The 18,665-nt window shown below is 38.3% G+C and overlaps 1 protein-coding gene across 2 annotated transcripts in view; it reads left to right on the top strand.

Annotated features, from left to right (window-relative positions):
- MICU1 (mitochondrial calcium uptake 1) overlaps nt 1–18,665 on the top strand; it is a 180,494-nt gene that overhangs the window by 54,673 nt on the left and 107,156 nt on the right. Inside the window, exons 4-5 of one of the 2 annotated variants that reach the window (XM_089510395.1) lie at nt 4,841–5,003; nt 12,070–12,113. In XM_089510395.1, coding sequence (XP_089366521.1) covers nt 4,841–5,003; nt 12,070–12,113 — 207 coding nt within the window. Of the gene's footprint in view, nt 1–4,840; nt 5,004–12,069; nt 12,114–18,665 lie in introns of those variants that run through there. The other variant, XM_089510397.1, reaches the window with a different exon arrangement.

The following is an 18,665-nucleotide window of genomic DNA, read 5'->3' on the forward strand; positions in this document are numbered from 1 at the left end:
TGGAACCCACATTATGATGTAATAGTTTTGCTGGATTGATTACATTTTAATTGAAAGCTTCACGTGTGAGTGAATCTCAAGCTATGCCTTCTTGGCAAAAGCTTCAATATGTTTATGAAGAACAAATTGATCAGATCCCCAGTACTAGCAGGACATATTGGTCAGTGCAGTTGTCTCTCTTTCCTCTGGACTGTAACAAGGAGAGGTGGAGTTCACCTTCACCTGTCTATGGAATTATTTACAATGTGGTATTGAAAGCCTCCCACAGGCTACAACCCAGTACTTGCTGTCGGAAGCGAAACAAGGGATCATTGATCTTCAGCTGTTTGATCAAAATGACATGCCCTGTGTAATGTAATTTAATGGAAGATGTAAAGTTACAGATGGGTAGTGCCATCACTACATTCTCTTTCTTTGGGGGATTTTTTTTTCTACGAGAATGAGCGCTATGGGAAAGTGGAGGATAAAGAGAGGCGGAAAAACAGTAATGCAAGGAACTACATGTGTATGGAGGAGCTATTCCTTTTCTATTCCATGTTAGTTTTGCATGTGTTCATTCATACGTCAGCTCCATCCCATCTCCTCATCACGGTGAATATTTTTAAAGAACACATGAAACTTTACATTTCTTAGATTGTGGAAATGGCTGCTATGCCATGGAGCTCATCCTGTGCATTTGGGTGATTCTGTGCCTCCCAGTCTAACTGTACCCCATAGATTGTTTATTAGGTCTTGCTGCTTTCATGAGCTGAAAACAGTGAATGCCTCATATATGCTGTTCTGAGTTTGGTGAAGCAGGGGTGGAATGGAAAGGCAATCAATGATCAGAAGATAATTACCATGCTCCAGCAACTCTGTGTATTATTCAGTTTTTAGAATATCTGGCCTATAATAGCACAGACTGTAGAGAGCTTCAGAAATGGCATTTGGTTATGAAATTGCTTTATAAGAATAATTTCTTCCTATTTTATCAAATTTTAACCAGGCCTAGTCCATGCTGGATAAAAATAAACAGGTAGGCGAGTGTTTTAGAATTTGCTTCCTTTTGCATTTGATTTGTTTAACCTTAAACTATAACTTATTAAGAATGCAAAGACAAGGAAGCTGACATAAGCTGAACTTTCAGGTTGTTTTTGCTCTATGTGCTTGAATTGAATTCCGTTGAAATATAGTATTGATCAGAGGAAATCTTCTGATGAGCTGTTAAATTTTATCCCCTCCCCATCAAACATTCAAGCACTACCACACTATCCCTAATCAGCATTCATAAAGTAAACCATGATGGAAATGAAAATTTTAAAGTGAAGATAATAGACTTTGATTTGAAGTTACTTTATGTAGAAATGCAGTGATCTTTGAGGCTTATGGTAAATGCTTCAGTTCCACATCTAATTTAGGAGAAGAAGTGGGTGCTTTAGGAAAATAATTTTGACTCGGTCTACCTGCTGTATTACAGGGACAGCAAAAAATACCTGAAGAAACCAGGTCCCACCTAATCTTGGAAGCTAAGCAGGGTCAGGCTGAGTTAGTACTTGTATGGGGAACCACCAAGAAATACCAAGTGCTGTAGGCTATATTTCAGAAGAAGGTCATGGCAAGCCACCTCTGAGTATTCCTTACCTAAAGAAACCCTATGAAATTCATGGGGTCACCATAAGTTGACAGGTTACTCTAAGGCCCATACACACAGAGTAAAAATCTACCTTATACAAGGATGGTGAGGATCTCAATAGTATTTTAATATTCTAATATTAAATCTTCTAAATGCCAAGGTTATAACTCTATTTTTTAAAAAAGCTAGTATTGAACATTAATTACAGAATCCTTTCTAGCATGCAAAAGAAACATGTGCTAAGGAGGCCTTTTTGAAAGTACCTCAAATGTAGACTCATGAAGTGTAAGTGGCAATTCTCTGGCTGTCCTTTGTTCATTTGTTGTTGTTGTGTGCATTCAAGTTGTTTCCACCTTATGGTGACCCTAAGGGACAACATTTTCATTCTGACAGGCTCTTGCCTTCTGCAAGCTTTATGTAATGTGTTTTATTTATGAACTCTACCTCTATCTACTGTATTTTTTACCAAAATTTAGTGTAAATACATTATTTTTTATGAGTTTACATTGTTGTAACCTAAGTTGCACAGAAGCCCTGATAAAGTAAGATAGAAATATCTACATAAAAAGAATTTTGGATACAGTTGAGAAGTCTGATTGGCCCTTGCTTGAGACATTGGGGTGTTCCAGGCCTTGGGAATCATCATGAGTACTATAGCTGCAAAAACAGGAGTGTCCTTGTGGTAATGAATATTTGCTTCTATGGGGGAAAGTTAATCATTTGGAAATGTTACAATGAGCAGAAAACCAGTGTTCCATTAGCATCCTTAGCATTCCTATTGATATAGGTCCTTTGGGTATGAGAGTGTACGTGTGCCATGAGGCTCTTTGAGCAAAGATATACTACATTGCCAGGGTCTTGCAGTGTATAGTCCCTCCTTTCACAGACCCTGCCACCATAGTGACAGCTGTCTTGCTAGTTATTATTAAATTGTTCACCTTATTAGCTCATGGGTAAAGTTCTTTTGATATTTTTAACTGATGCATATTATCCTGGCTTCTTGGAATTATTATCTTGTTAGAGCTTAACAGACTGTCAGTGGTAAAGAAAAAGAAAACCCAACAACCCTGAATTATGGAAGTTTCAATATAACAAAAAAAGGCATTTAATAATATTTCTTCCCCTCTCTACAGTACTTCTTTTTCTCTAGTCAACAATTTAATTTATTGGCTAATATTTTGTCAGGGTTGCATATGATATTACAGTTAGGGTAGCCATAAGTCAGGACCTCGAAACCGGGACAAATGTAGGACAAATGTGGGGCAACGTTTTCAAATGTAGGACACATTTTTTAAAAAATGGAGGACACACAAAAAATTTGAGGGTTTTTTAAAAATGTTAATATAAATGCATGTTATTTATTTATTTATTTATTTATTTATTTAGGTATTTATATCCCACCCTTCAGCCCTAATGGCTCTCAGGGCAGCTTTTTTAGGCATGATCAAAATGGAGGACATTTTGGCATCATTCCTAGACAGATGGCAGAAATGGACTTGCCCTCAGGTTCAACTGTACTTCTCAGAAGTGTGTACTTGGTCAAGGGACTGTGGTTTTTCTTCACTGCGCATCAGTTTGTAAAAATCACAGCAAGTTACATTGGCCGTGCCTCAGAGGCTTGTTGATATCAATATCACCATCATCATCATCATCATCATCATCATCATCACTTATAATTGTCCAAGAAAGGCAGACTTGTTAACATTCAAAGCGCCATAAATACACAGAAAATGCACTTGCATATATTTAATAATAAAAAATAATGGGGGAAAAAACCAAGGCAGGCATGTATATATTTAATAATAAAAATTAATGTAATATAAAAAAACAAGCAATAATAAAAATGAATGAAATAAAAAAAAGCAATCATAAAAATAATGAAATAATATAAAAACAAGCAATAATAAAAATTAATGAAATAAAATAAAAACAAGCAATAATAAAAATTAATGAAATAAAATAAAATAAAAAAGCAATCATAAAAATAAATGAAATAAAAAAATAAAAAAGCAATAATAAAAATTAATAAAATAAAAAATAAGTATTTTATATTTTGAAAAATTAATTAAAAAACAAACCCAAGGCAGACCTGAAATAGCCACTGACACACCTTTCCACCTCCTCCTCCTCTTCATCCTCCCCCTCCTCCTCTTCATCCTCCTCCTCCTCCTCTTCATCCTCCTCCTCCTCTTCATCCTCCCTCTCCTCCTCTTCATCCCCTCCTCTTCTTCATCCTCCTCCTCCTCTTCGTCCTCCCCTCCTCCTCTTCATCCTCCCTTCCTCCTCTTCATCCTCATCCTCCTCTTCATCCTCCCCATCCTCCTCTTCATCCTCCTCCTCCTCTTCATCCTCCCCTTCCTCCTCTTCATCCTCCCCCTCTTCCTCCTCTTCCTCCTCTTCCTCCTCCCCCTCCTCCTCCTCCTCCTCCCCCTCCTCGTCATCCTCCCCCTCCTCCTCAGCACAAGGGCTCTTTGGGAAGCCGGGTGCGCAAGTGTGGGGTGCACGCATGCTGCCGCTGGCCCATGTTGCAGCCGGGGCGGCGCGCGCAAAGGAAGAGGAGCCCATCCCCTTTGGGCAGCTGGCCAATGGCCGGCTGGCCCAAGGGGACGAGCTCCTCCGTCATAGCCCCGCGCGCAGGCGGGAAAGCCCTGCTGCAGGTGGCACGGCGGCGCTGGCGAGGAGGAGGAAGGCGGTGCTGCCCAGGAGCAGGAGGGCGGCACTGCCCAAGAAGAGGAGGAGGAGGTGGGTTGGCGGCCAGCTGCATTAGTGGCCGCGGCAATGGCTGCATGAGCGGGCCAGCCTGGAGGCGGGACAAAGGCCAGGGTTGGGGAGAACCGGACTGGGGCAGGCAGGGGGGGGGGCAAAAGCGGGTTTGTCCTGGGGGCCACCGGGATATGGCATCCCTAATTACAGTGGACCCTTGTTACACGCTGGGGTTTGGTTCCAAGATCCCCCGTGTATAACAAAATCCGTGTATGCTCAAGTCCCATTAAATATAATGACATAACAAAATGGTGTCCCTTATAAAAATGGAAAATTGAGGTTTGATATTTGAAATTTATACTTTTTTTGAACGTTTTCAAACCGTGTATGCTTGAATCTGTGTATTAAAAATCTGTGTATAAGAAGGGCTGGCTGTATATGCACTTGTCAAAGCAACACTTATATGACTTCCAAATTGCTGCAGTTTAGGGATTGGAAGATGTCATCTTCTGTGTTTCTTTTCAGGTGATGGAGTATGAAAACAGGATCCGAGCATACTCTACTCCAGATAAAATCTTTCGATATTTTGCTACCTTGAAAGTAATCAGTGAGCATGGAGAGTCGGAAGTGTTTATGACTCCACAAGATTTTGTGCGATCTATAACTCCAAATGAAAAACAACCAGAACGTAAGCAACTTTATTTACAATGATAGGGAATGCATGTGATTTTGAAGGAGGGAAAACCTGGTTATTAATTTTATGTATCTAAAAAGTGAATCAATTTTGCCAAAGCACCTAAACTGGGCAAATTGGGGAAAATCTTGGTTTCAACCTCCTTTGCCATATTTCCTGTGATTTAGCATATAGAGATGTTTTAAGAATTACTTGGATCAAGTATATAAACACCTATATAAATGCAGTTTTATTACTGTCTGGATCTATCCACCACTGTAGTCAGAAACATTTGAGTTGGTGAGTGTTGCTGTGTTGGGGTACAAAGCCCAATGAGATGGCTGTCCCTGCTTTTTTTTTCTATGGGGTATCAGAGGTTGCTCCTTTGTTGTTATTTTTGAGGGAAGTCTTTTAAATATGAGGTTGTGGACTTTGAGACTATCTTCCTTCCTTCCTAAAACAACTCTTGGGTGGTGCTGACAGTCTATAGTTTCTTTGAATTTATATATAATACCTTAATAGTTGACAACTGAATTTATTAAGCAGATTCAAGTGGGTTTAATTCTGACTGGCAGGTGGAGTATAAATGTTTGTATTTGAAGAATAATTAAGTTTCTTTTTATTATTTACATAAAGTACTCCTTTAACTCAATGTATCTGGCTGAAGTAATGAATTGATGTAGAGATCATTCTAGGAATAGCCTGTTTATATGTAGATTTTAATATTCACCTAGGAATTATTGAAGACAAACAAATGTTTTTAATTCAATTTAAAATTTAAAATTATATTAAATTTTAAAATATTTTAAATATATATTTTTAAAATTGTGTTCATCTATCCAGCTTAAATATTTAAAAAGAAAGGCTATGTGCCTCCCCTATCTTCTACACAAATGTCTCACCCTAGCCTTCAATTAAATCTTTCCATGTGTCTTCTTACCCTGTACCATCTCTCTGACTTTTAATTTTTCAGTCTATGCCTTCAACTATTAGTGGTGTCCTACACCCTCAAAACACTTTACTTTTTCCTTTGCTATTCTTTATGTCTGGACTTGTCTGCTTCATAGAAGTCTACTTTTTCATTAAGTTTTGGAAACTATCCTGTTTGTTCTAAAACTTTGTTGTGTAACTAAATCTAAGCATGTACAACCAAAATAAGAGTTTCACTGTAAACTCTTTGTGGTATGTACTGTCCTAATACTTTGTAGAGTACCATGAACATAGAGAATGGGTTTGTTGATGACAATGATGGTTAGAGCTGTTCATAAATTCAAGTACAAATTTATAGATCGGTGCTAAGCCAGAATTAAGTACTTTCAGGTCCCATTGACCTCAGGAGAAGAAGGTTATGAATGTGTTTAAATTTGTCCCATTGGCAAAAACCCACTCAGGTGATAGCTCTTTGATAGAAAATCCACAAATCCAGTATGCTGTTTGACAAATTTATAACTTTCCTCTCAGATTTTAAAATTGATGACTGCGGAATTATATTGCCTTGGCTTAGGAGAGTCTAAAAGATATTGTGGGCTGATTAATAACTCCATTTTCTGCACCATGACCATTATGAACTTCTGAATAAATGTGAAGCATTTTATCACTTTTACTCATAAACAGGTGGTGGTGATATATTTTCTGCCCTGCTGATCAAAAAGGCTGCTTTCCTGCCCCCATTCCTCTCATCCTTCCAGTCTGAATAATAAGATGACATGGCAGTTATTTAAAATCTCTCCCAGGAACTCTTTTTAAACTCTTTTTAAAAACCCTGATAAGTAAAATGCACATGGTTTGAATATTCATAATATGGAAAAAATTGGATCTGGGTCTTGCCTTGTTGCTTTTAATTGTCACAGATGCTATACATTAAAATTTTTAACCAAACTTTGCTTTTAAAATCCTGTTCATTTATATTTCTGCTTCTTGTTTGATTTAACAAATTTAATTTTTGGTTTTCAGTGATATGCTTTCCTGATAGGGATATTCTTTAATTTCCAGTGTTAACTAAAATAATTTTTATGAGTGTGATTGGATTCATTTCTCCTCTCTCCCTCCCTCCGGCACTGTTTAGTTTTGTGATGGATCTATTTTCCAGGTTGCCTGTACAATTCTAGTTGTTTTGCTCCTGCAACTCAGTTTGGCCTTCTAAACTTAAAACTCCGTGCTGGGTATCATTCTCAGGTGCCAATGTAACACTTATATTGGACAGGTGGATTTGTTTATTGGTGGATTTAGTTTGTTAGCATCATGTGACCAAATTCCTTTGTATAAATCAGAACGAAAATATATCTAGGCACAGAGGCAAACAACAAAACAGTAAAGCCTCACAGTATAATATAGATGTTGAACATCTGGTATTACACTGGCCCTATAGACAACACAACACAACCCTTTATTTATAACAAAGTACTGTATATACGCATGTATAAGTCTAGAAATTTTAATTAAAAAACTGATCCAAAAAAACTTGTGTTGGCTTTTCCACGGGTCAATGTAAATACTGTATTTTAACTCCTATCAAAAAAGGAACCATGTTCTGGTGAAAGGTAAAAGTTAATTTCTTCTTGGAGCACTTAAAAAACGCATCAACCCTCTCTCCTATCTCATCCATCCAGCATTTAGGGTGAGCACAAACAGTTATGCCTGTCAAAATCTATCATAATAATAATTAATAATTTGTTTTATTTATATATCGCTATTCCAAAGATCATAGCGGTGAACAGCAAGCAAGCTAATTAGCAAGTAAGCTAATTTGCCCCCAACAGTCTGGGTACTCATTTTAGCGACCTCGGAAGGATGCAAGCCTGAGTCGAGCTTGGGCCCTTTGCTGGTCTTGAACTCGCAACCTTGTGGTTTCAAGTGAATGGCTGCAGTACAGGCATTTAACTACTGCGCCACCATAGAATCGTAGAGTTGGAAGAGACCACAAGGGCCATCCAGTCCAACCCCCCTGCTATGCAGGAAATCTCAATCAAAGTATCCCCGACAGATGGCCATCAAGCCTCTGTTTAAAGACCTCCAGGGAAGGAGACTCCACTACACTCTGAGGAAGTTTGTTCCACTATCGAACAGCCCTTACTGTCAGGAAGTTCCTCCTAATGTTGAGGTGGAATCTCTTTTGCTGTAGCTTGCATCCATTGTTCCGGGTCCTGTTCTCTGGAGCAGCAGAAAACAAGCTTGCTTGCTCCTCCATATGACATCCCTTCAAATATTTAAACAAAGCTATCATATCACCTCTTAACCGTCTCTTCTCCAGGTTAAACATCCCCAGCTCCCTAAGTCATGGGCATGGTTTCCAGACTCTTCACCATTTTAGTCGTCCTCCAGTTTCTCAATGTCATTTTTGAATTGTGGTGCCCAGAACTGGACACAGTATTCCAGGTGGGGCCTGACCAGAGCAGAACACAGTGGCACTATTACTTGCTTTGATCTAGACACTATACTTTTATTGATGCAACCTAAAATTGCATTGGCCTTTTTAGCTGCCGCATTGCACTGTTGGCTCATGTTCAACTTGTGGTCTGCTTGGACTCCTAGATCCCTTTCACATGTAGTTTCATTCAGCCAGGTATCCCCCATCCTATATCTGTGCATTTCATTTTTCCGCCCTAAGTGCAGTACCTTACATTACTCAGTGTTGAATTTCATTTTGTTAGCTTTGGCCCAGCTTTCTGATTTATTCAGGTCATTTTGAATTTTGATCCTGTCCTCTGGGGTATTTGCCACTCCTCCTAATTTGGTATCATCTGCAAATTTGATAACTATGCCCTCAATACTGTCATCCAAGCCATTGATAAAGATGTTGAATAGCACTGGGCCCAGGACAGAACCCTGTGGGACCCCACTGGTCATTTCTCCCCAGGATGAAAAGGAGATCTTTAGCATAATTTTCCTTTACTTCAGCCTTTACATCCTTTGTTATGTGTTGTTAAGTTTTATCCTCAATTTATCCACATATATCAAAATCCATAATTTTGTCCCCAAAACCTTCCCTCAATTTATACATGAGGTCAAGTTTAATATATACTGTATAGTACTACTTTTTCCTGACCTCTTTCCATACTGTTATCTTCAATCCAACCAAAGTTCCTATTTGATCCTCTCCATTCTTATTTTTTACTTCTGACTGGCCCTGTCTTTTACTTTCCCTCTCAAGGTTTAATCTATTCCTATCTTTCCCCATCTTTGTCTCTATCTCTGATTGGCCCTATCTGACAGTTTAACAGGCGAGCTTGTACTTAGTCTTTCCTCCCACAGACCCTTTCCCCTACAGCATTCCAAAGGCTATGTTTGACCACAAAGGCTTTAGTCTAATTGTTAGTCCTAACTGGAGTAGGCTCACTGAACCAATGGAATTGGCATGCTTATCAAGTTCCCATTGATTCAGTCTGTCTACTCTAGCTGAGACTAACAATTGGATTTAGTTTGCTTTCTTTTGGTCAAATGGTCATTAACAAACATTTTATTAAATTCAGTTATTTTCATACAAGTCAATTCTCTGTAACCTGTTAGTAATGATAGGCTTGATCTGTAGATAGTGATAAAAAGAGAAACTATAACCTTGTACATTTTGAACCACTTCAATGTAAGTCGATATTATTTTATCAGATTATTTTAAATATACAAATGTATTCTTTCCACATAATAAGCCAGGCTGTTGATTTAAACTGAAATTCCTGTCATGTGTTATTGCCTCAAATGGTGAAACTTTTATATACTGTTTTTCCCAATTTAGAGAGTATTTGCTCAGGGATTAGTTTTTCGTTTTGAATTGTTTTCTGTCTTTCCTAGTAGACCATGTTAATGCCTCCACTTTAGCTTAAACCAGTTCATAATTCAGGCTAGACATGTGAATTTAGGGTATATAGTGAAGTTTGGTAATGGAATGTCTCCACAGCCTTTTTGATCTTCCACAGTACGTTACACCCATTTTCTCAGCAAAATTATGCTATTGTTTTTGGCTTAATAATATGGGAACAGGGTGGTGGTAGTAATGCTGTCATACTAAAAGGGATTTAATTATGGTAAACAGGAATACCATCTTTTTAATAGTAACCGTGTTCCCTAGACAAGACAGTTTGAAAATGTCCCTTTATTTAAGTCTTTTTAAAAAAATTCTAATTATTGGCTCATAGTATGAAAAAGGGTGACTAAGAGCCTCTACAGACTGGCACCGGCATGGGGGCAGAGTGGAAGCGTGGCAGCCGCATATTGGCCGCCCTGACTCCATCCCCATGCTGTCCGCCTGACTAGATGGCAGGCAGTGTCATGCTGCGTCTTCAGTGCAGCGTTTACACATGCTGCACCGAAGAAGCAGAGGTCAGCTGCCACAGCTAGGACATCCTTTCCATGGCACAAAAAGGAGCCCTTTTTGCATCTTCTTTTTGCTCCACAGAAAGGCCAGATCGGGGATGCAGCATGTAGTTGCCATGGCCCTAATCCGTCAAGGAAAGGGGCAGTTGCAGGCCGCTCCAAAGGGGCAGTCTATTGAGCCCCTAACTTTCTAATGTGATGGAGTTTTGAATATTTCATCAGGTATTCAGACCACGTTGTTGAGAACTTTCTAATTCTTCCTTCCAGTCCTCCTCAAAGTTTAGTCTGAATAAAAATGCCCTGCTCATTGTGTGATTCTTCAAGATTTTATATATAAACAAGCAACTGGTCTACTATCTAGTCACGAGAACAAGTTCATTTGTCATTTGCAACGACTTGAGCAAGCAGATGACTACACAAGAGTGTTTTCTGGTCATCTGTTTGCTTGAGTCATTGCATGAAGCATGAAAAATGCTTTAGGACCTTTCCCATTATAGCGCTGTTTGAACTCTTGAACTAGCTTTGTAGAACAGTGGTTCCTTCCACATGTAGTACTCAGATCCATTCCATTATAATGTTGGACGTTGAAAAAGTATAATTTACCAGTGACTATAGATGGAACAGAGATGTCCCAGAAGCCTCAGAGTTGTAAATAGTGAAAACTATATATGCAATCTTGGTGATACCTTTCTCTTTCGTTAGCTCTCTTTCATGGTGGCAAATGACATGCTGCTATGAAATCTGCAGTGTCGTTATCTACAGCCATACCTACTCTGTTCAGATGAGATCTGTCATTGATTAAAGTTTATTTTTTTCCCAGCATACTGCAAATTTACTGTTTCTGGCTCCTTAGTGGGGTCCATGGAACAGATGTGGTTTTACTCTGTATAAGACAAATGTTACTTAAAGACTGAAAGTAATGAAAGATTTTGAAATCTGTTAATGTGGCTTGAAGTAACATGCCCAATAAATGGTTACTCTACAAGGTGGCATGGAAGGCTATAGAGGCAATTAGTTTATCAAGGTGGTAATGAAGCATGACTTGTGTACTATGTATTATTACAGTGCACCCACATCATACATGGGGGCGCCTTATGCAGCTTTCAGCATACGCAGAAAGCCACGCTGAAAAAGTCCTCGTACACCCCGGAAAAAGTCTTGCACCATTGGCAAGATCCCCATTATTTTTAATGGGGCTCCAGCATACGCTGGATTTCCCTTACGCAGTGGGGTCCGGAACAGATCCCCATGTAAGGGAAGTGCCCACTGTACTTGGCAAAAGATAGATAGATAGATAGATAGATAGATAGATAGATAGATAGATAGATAGAGAAGGCTTCATTATCAAGAGCTGTAAATATATTGTTTCCTATTTTAAAAGTTACTGTTAAGTAACTTGCCCTTTCCTGCATTCTCTTCTGTTTGGTTGATCAGAGTTCAAGATGGATTAATAAAATTTATTTTTAGAGATCTTAGAAACATATGGGTTGTATCCACAATAAGACATCCACTGGGTGCAACTAGAACCCAGTAGAATTGAGGAAGGACATGCATTTCCCCTTCTTACTGGAGACTCCTAAGCACCTCAGAAACATGCTCAGGGATGTGGGAAACCATCAAGAATATGTTTTGGGGATCTCTCAAAATGGAGAGTGGAAGAAAGTTCTGTGATGTGTATCTGTGTCATGTTAATGTGCAGCAGCATCATTTAACTCAGTGGCATAATATTTAAGCAGTACTACACCAATCTATTATTTCTTTTTTTCCCTTTCAGACCTAGGCCTTGATCAGTTTGTGGTAAAACGCTATGATGGAAAGGTGAGATTCTTAAAATTTTTATTGCATGCTAGTTAGTTGTTATTTTAACTACGTGAAGGATGTTTATTCTTTCTTTTATAAAACAATATAGTAGTAAACAAAGCTGGATTAGTTTTAGAGCAGACCTTTCCTGGTTTTAAATTGTTTTTATGTTGGGTAAATTGGGTAACATAATATTTTTTTAAAGAACAGTTCTCTCTGTTCTCCAATCCTCCCAACATTTTTTCTACTCAGCCTAATCTTTTGAATGTGTAATTGCAGCAGATTTACCCATAGCATCTTATTTAAGAAAAAGCTTGTGTGTATTCTTTCTTGGATTTTTTCCCTGTTTCAGAAAAATGCAACATGTAAAACAACCCTTGTTTTTTGTGGTTAACCCTGGTTTCTTTCTCAAAAGATGAGATGGAAAGATTCCCCCCACCCCCAGATCATTATAACTGTTCTCTCACTGGGTATCAAAACCAAAATTACATTGTTCCTTCACTCAGACATTTGTTAGATATTTGCTTCTACTAGAAAGTTGAACCTAAATATAAGAAGGAGATGCAGATTTCTAAGTTGGATTTACCTCTTTGATCACTTTTTTATCTCATCAAGTAATGCCCTCAGGCAAAAACAAATTTGCTTACTGCCTCATTTGCTTTCTTTGTCTTATTACTGACTGACCTTTCATTTTAATGAGCTACAATAATGCTGATGTGTTTTAAAGAGCTCATATAGAAAGTGGCTTCTGACATTCCCTCCCTTCTTTCTCCCTCTGAAGCAATCCCAGTCTGCTTGTTCTGGAAACTGATTGACTTCCCATCAGTTTACAAGGGAGGGGAGTTAAATGTGGTGCCTAGCCAAACTATTCAGCATTGTGGGCTGCAATGGACCTTTTTTTTTTTTTTTTTTTTTTTTTGCCTTTTCCACTCCATTCTGCTCATTGCCTAAATGGGATAGCATTGTCCTCCAGTCCAGCTGGCTGGGAGGACGGACTCTTTGGCAACAATGGATTAGATGGTGCCAGTGTTGGGGGATGAACTGAAGCTACTGCCAGTTTTCTCTTTCATGAGAGGCTGTAGTTGAAGAACTGGCTATGAAACCTTTCTACATGGCCATGTAACCTGACTTGCAAAATAGTTTCTTGGCCATCTTGAAATGTTAAAAAGGATTTCAAATGTTTGTGACTAATATTTGGGTAATAAAGCTAAGTGCAGTTGAGCTGGCAGTATAGATGTACAATATCACTAAAAAAGATTTGCCTCTGAAGCATAAGGGTCTAGTTAACATTATTTTACTATGACTGGCTATCTCAAAATGTAAACCATGTTGCAAATCTGGTTGTTTTTTTAAATGTATATTTTACATATAGCCTAGCTTTGCATGAGAGGCTTGCCTGAATCTGTTATGATAATATAAACCTATACGGCAAAGTAATTTCAAAACTTTTCTATTACCTTTTCATGACAATAGTACTGTGTAGAGTGATTCTTTCCATATTGTTCTGTATTGCTGTTGACTAACAGAAACTCAAACTATCAGGGACTTAATCTGAAAGAGAATTCAGATGAAATGAACAATTTTTTTCATAATCGAATGTACAGTGAGTCTTCTGCACAGTCCCTCAATCAAAACATCTCCATATTTATTTTCTTTTATTCTTGACTAAATTGTCCTGATTTATTGGGATAGTTTGTCATGCTTGATTTTGTAGAGTGTGGAAAACCCAAACCCAGAAAATAAGTGTACTGTATTAATTGTGAATTACTGCTTTCCCCCTTAAAATATATAGCAACTTGAAGATGTTTGTCACGTAAGGGTGTTCACACTTTACATTCAACATAGGCACACTCTTTGTCATCTGTACATCAGTTGTTGATGTGTACACAAGTAGAGTTTTTCACATGTACCCAGATTACCGATGTGTACTATAATACAATTATTCCCAATACGATACAATTATATTTAGTCAACAATGTGATGCAGTGGTCGAAAAAAACAATGTGACTCTGAGCTACATCAACAGGAGTGTAGTGTCTGGATCGAGGGAAGTAGCAGTGACACTCTAATCTGCTGTGGTCAGACCTCACCTGGGAAGGATATCAATGAGCTGGAATGTATTCAGAAAGGGTAACCAAGATGATCCAAGGTCTGGAAACCAAGCCTTATGAGGAACAATTTAGGGAACTGGCTATGCTTAGCTTCTTAAATTTGAACCACTGCATAAAGGAGCTTTATTAATAATTTAGGATGGAGCCATGACATTTAAAGTGGTGTCAAATTGCTTTAATTCTGCAGTGTGACAGCAGCCTAGAAATCATCCTCCTACTCTCTCACCTCAGAGGTGCTGCTGAATGAAGGCTGTTTAAAGTATTAGCTGCAGTTGTCCCTTCTGCTTTTCTCTGGTTCAGTGCTATTCAGAGTGGTAGTCTGTAAACAAGTGCCAGCCTGCAGGCCATCAGCTGTCTGGAGTGAGTTTCTAGGAAGCTGTGCAAATACACAGGCCTTGGCACATGATGGTGAGGGGGACCTCACATCAGCTAGCTTGAGAAGAACTATTCTAGTGGTTGCTTTTTATTCACTCACTCTCCTTGTACACTCTTCAGTCTTTCCCCTCTTCTATATCTTCCACATGCTTTCAGAATTTCCTCATGTCTTCACAAGGTACCCTTCTCAGAATTTCCTGTGGCAGCTCAGAAGGGACAAAAAGGGTTGTACTCCATTCAAAGAGGCTAAATTTTACAAACTGACATTGAAATTGATGTGTTAGTGTGAATATACATTCTGTCTGGGTACATCTCTTCTCTGGATGTATTTATTTATTTATTCTGCCTGGTGCAAATCAGGGATGAAGTCATAGATGTACATTAGAGTTGCCTGGTGAACTAAGGGACAATATTTCTATGCCTATTATAGTTATGTAGAAGAGGGAATTTCAAAAGGTGATGCTTCTCCCACAAGCAACAGCTGCTGAAATTCCCTCTTCTACACTGCCATTAAAGGTACAGGAGCTTTAGTTCACCTGCAACTCTAATGTGCCAGTTGTACATGTAATGTGAATAAATGTAAAAAATGAATACTTCCATGTCTTACTGGGTTTCAGTGTATCTTACAGAGGAAGGTAGCTATTTGTACAACACACTTGTGCCCTTTACAGCACATTTCAGGATCAAACATTAGCACAGATTTCCAATAGGCTTCATCTGCATCCCCATACAGACAGGCCAAAATAAAGCTGCTTTGGGTCACTTTGGAGGTATGCTGTTTAAATGATGTCCGGAAGCCACACCAAAGCCACGCTTAAGCGGCATACCTCCAAAGTGACCCGAAGCAGCTTTATTTTGGCTTGTCTGTATGGGGCCTCAGATAGCAGACTGTGGTATATATCAATCTCAGATTTTAACTTGTGGCTAACCCTTAATCTTTAATTGCAGTGTTCAGTTTTGTTATGCTTTAGTCATAATATAGGTGACATCCATTTAAATATAATAAAATCAATTGTTAAGTATTTATGAATGGGATATGACAGTCTCTCCTGATATGTTGCGCTGCAGCTCCCATCGTTGACAGCCAAAATAAAATTGTCTGTGCTTGCTGTGGCTAACAGGAGTTACAGTCCAGCCAGTGCTTAGAAACATTATGGCTGTGCTTGCAGAAATTCTGAGAACTGTAGTCTATAACAATATTTTTTTCCAATTGGCTCTTTTCCATTTGGAGGGCATCAGGTTGGGCAAGGCTGGGATATGGGATACTATGAGGAGATAGCTTTTTCTTTCTTTCTGTGAACAAATGGTTATTGACCTCCCTGCCCATGTAAAATCTTTGTAACATATTGTGTTCGTTGGCATAAACTAGAAACATTTTACTAGTCTTTCTCTTTTTTCTCTTTTTTCTTTTCTGCTATTATTACTAATCTCAATTCATTACATTTTAGCAGATAACTCTCAAATGTTACTGAGCTGTCCTTAATTTTTGGTTTTGAGGTGTGGACCCTTCCTGTACCTGGAACATTAATTGATTTTTGTTTCTTTGTTCTGTAGTTCCTCCTGTTATAATGTATTCTTTGTAATTTGTTCATTTTTATTTTTGTTCTTACAACTAGAACTTTTGCTCACTTTCTTCCCTTTCTTCCTAACCTTTTCCCCTCCCATCAGGATTTTTGGCAGGTACTGACTTGTCAGCATGTGCTTCAACCAGTTTGTGCTTCAGATCTCATGTGCACCTCCTTTTAAAAGGGACAGTATATATTTACTCTCCTTCCCCATTACTTTTTAAAAAATCTGGTTTATTTGAAGTGTGAAACAGCTTTATTTTCTAAAATATGGCAAATCAGTCTATGTCAACAAAAATGTGATAGCAAGGATTAAACGTTAGGGTATGTCATATATAGAATTAGTTTTTGGTAAATCAGCTGGATACTGTGACATTTCCCCTTCCCTTCCTTTTTGCCATTACTCTTAACTGAGTAACAGTGATTGATTGCGCTGTGTAATAAAATGAAGCAATAACCTTTATAAAATTCACTCCCTCAAGTCTATTTATTATTTTTATTATTCTGAAAGAATGGAAAAGTTGGCTTATGGGCCCACTTACATTCAGATTCCTAATTTTATGTGTGGATTCTTTTTCAAGCCTGTAGAGTCCAGCCATATATCTGTTATTAACGCTGTTCTATATTTCTGCTCTCTACCATTAACTTGTCAAGGAACAAACAAAGAAATTTTTCACAAAACTGAGTGATCTACAATAGTTTACACTTGAGATAATTACTTCTGATTTGCATTCATATTTGAACAATTGTGTTTATAGTGCAACCCCATTCCTTTGCATTCAGCGAGATTTACTTCCAAGGAGATGTATAGAATTGCACTGCTTTTCAGGGTACATTGTGCTCTCAGAATGGTTAAGCAAATGTGAGTGAATCATTCATTGACTTCAAAGAAGCTACCAAGCTAGGGAAATTAAACTTTGCATTGTGTGTTTGAACCCACTTCTTAACAGGCACCAGTGTTGGATTTCTTCCCCATATGAATATGAACTTCAGAGAAGTATTTAGCATAGGACTATAGCACTGTGAGGAAAGGATAAAAGTTCTCCTGCTCCTTTATTTAAAGAAAAACTGCAAAGTTTCATTTAACTCAAAATCTGATTCAGTTTCTCTGTCATCCAAGCATAGGGTTGCCAGAGTGAATATGGAACAAGGCTTTTGAAACTTTAATCATGAATGGATCCTGGATCAGGAAGAGGTCTTTGTCAGGTAGACACTACAGCATATATCCTTCCTCACCTCCCAGAACCCACATTTTAGTTGCTTCAGCCTCCCCTATGGCTTACGGAGAAGTTGTAGGGTTCAGACAGAGAGAGGTCAAATGGAAACACTATTAGCTCTTCCCATGTCATTCTGGCTTTCAGAAAGTACCCATATGCAGACATTTGACATAAGGTAACAATGAAGGTGAGCTATTGGATAACTTAAATTCAGATCTGTAGTGATAAAAGATTTCAAGATATGAAAGTAGCACAGTGATAACTTTGACTGGACCATAAGAGGTTCTGAGTTATGCAAAGGAAGAAATTTCTGAGGGTCTTTTGAACCCCGAAACCATACATTTATGTTTAACCTGAAAGCATGCACATTAAAACAACCCAGTCAAATATATTGAGTTAGCAACCATGTAGTGCCTATATATCTTGATCAGTATCTCAGAAGGAATTCAAGGACAGTCTTCCTGAGGTGAACATCAGACTGCTAAAACCTGCCTAGCTGCAGAGTTAATGCCTAGCTTATTAACATGCCTTCATTCTGTCTGTCGCCTCATGATTTTAACTGAAAGGTACTGAGGGAATTCAAGGAAAAAGCAGGATAATGATAAAAATATGTTTCTAATTAAATGCAGTGATCTCTTTATAAAGCTCTCTAGTGCTTCTATTTGCTGATGTTTATGTCTAGCGTACTCTTTTAATGCCTTGGGGTATTTTCAAGAGAGAGAAGTCTTGCACACTGAGCAGTTCTTTTAAATAAGGCTGCATAATTTCAAATTGCAGTAGTACTGTGTTGTCTCATTGACAAATGCATACATTTGTGGAAGAAGCAATGACAGAACACTCCCTTGAGGAACGCCCTTTTAATATGACAGATTATGTCCTCAGCAAATCGGGCATTACTTGAGAAGCATTTGAACATTTTAAGAGGCTTTTTATGATGGGCTTGTCAATTTTCTGACATCTGAATATCTGTAGTGACAGGCACAGAATTGCAATTATACTTTTAAGATATTAAGAAAGAATTTGCCCTAAAGCAGTTTTAGCCTTTGTACCCATGAATCATTTGTGAAACGTTTTTGGAAACTGCTTCCCAAAATCTGTGTCTTTGAGAGAAAGACCCTTACCCAGAAAAACTTTTTAGGATTTGCTGCCTTGTTTTTCACAACTTGAAATTCATTTAATGTGGATTTTGGTGAAAAATTCAATTAGTAAAATTTCCGTGTAGGGCTCATACTCGCAAACCCCTCCCCAGTTTTTTCTTTTTCAAAAAGATTTCTCAAGATTATCCAACCATATGAAAATTTG

This window comes from Sceloporus occidentalis, unplaced genomic scaffold (genome assembly GCF_023333645.1).
Source record: "Sceloporus occidentalis isolate IW3139 unplaced genomic scaffold, rSceOcc1.0.p SCAF_2, whole genome shotgun sequence".
In the NCBI taxonomy this organism is placed as follows: Eukaryota; Metazoa; Chordata; class Lepidosauria; order Squamata; family Phrynosomatidae; genus Sceloporus; species Sceloporus occidentalis.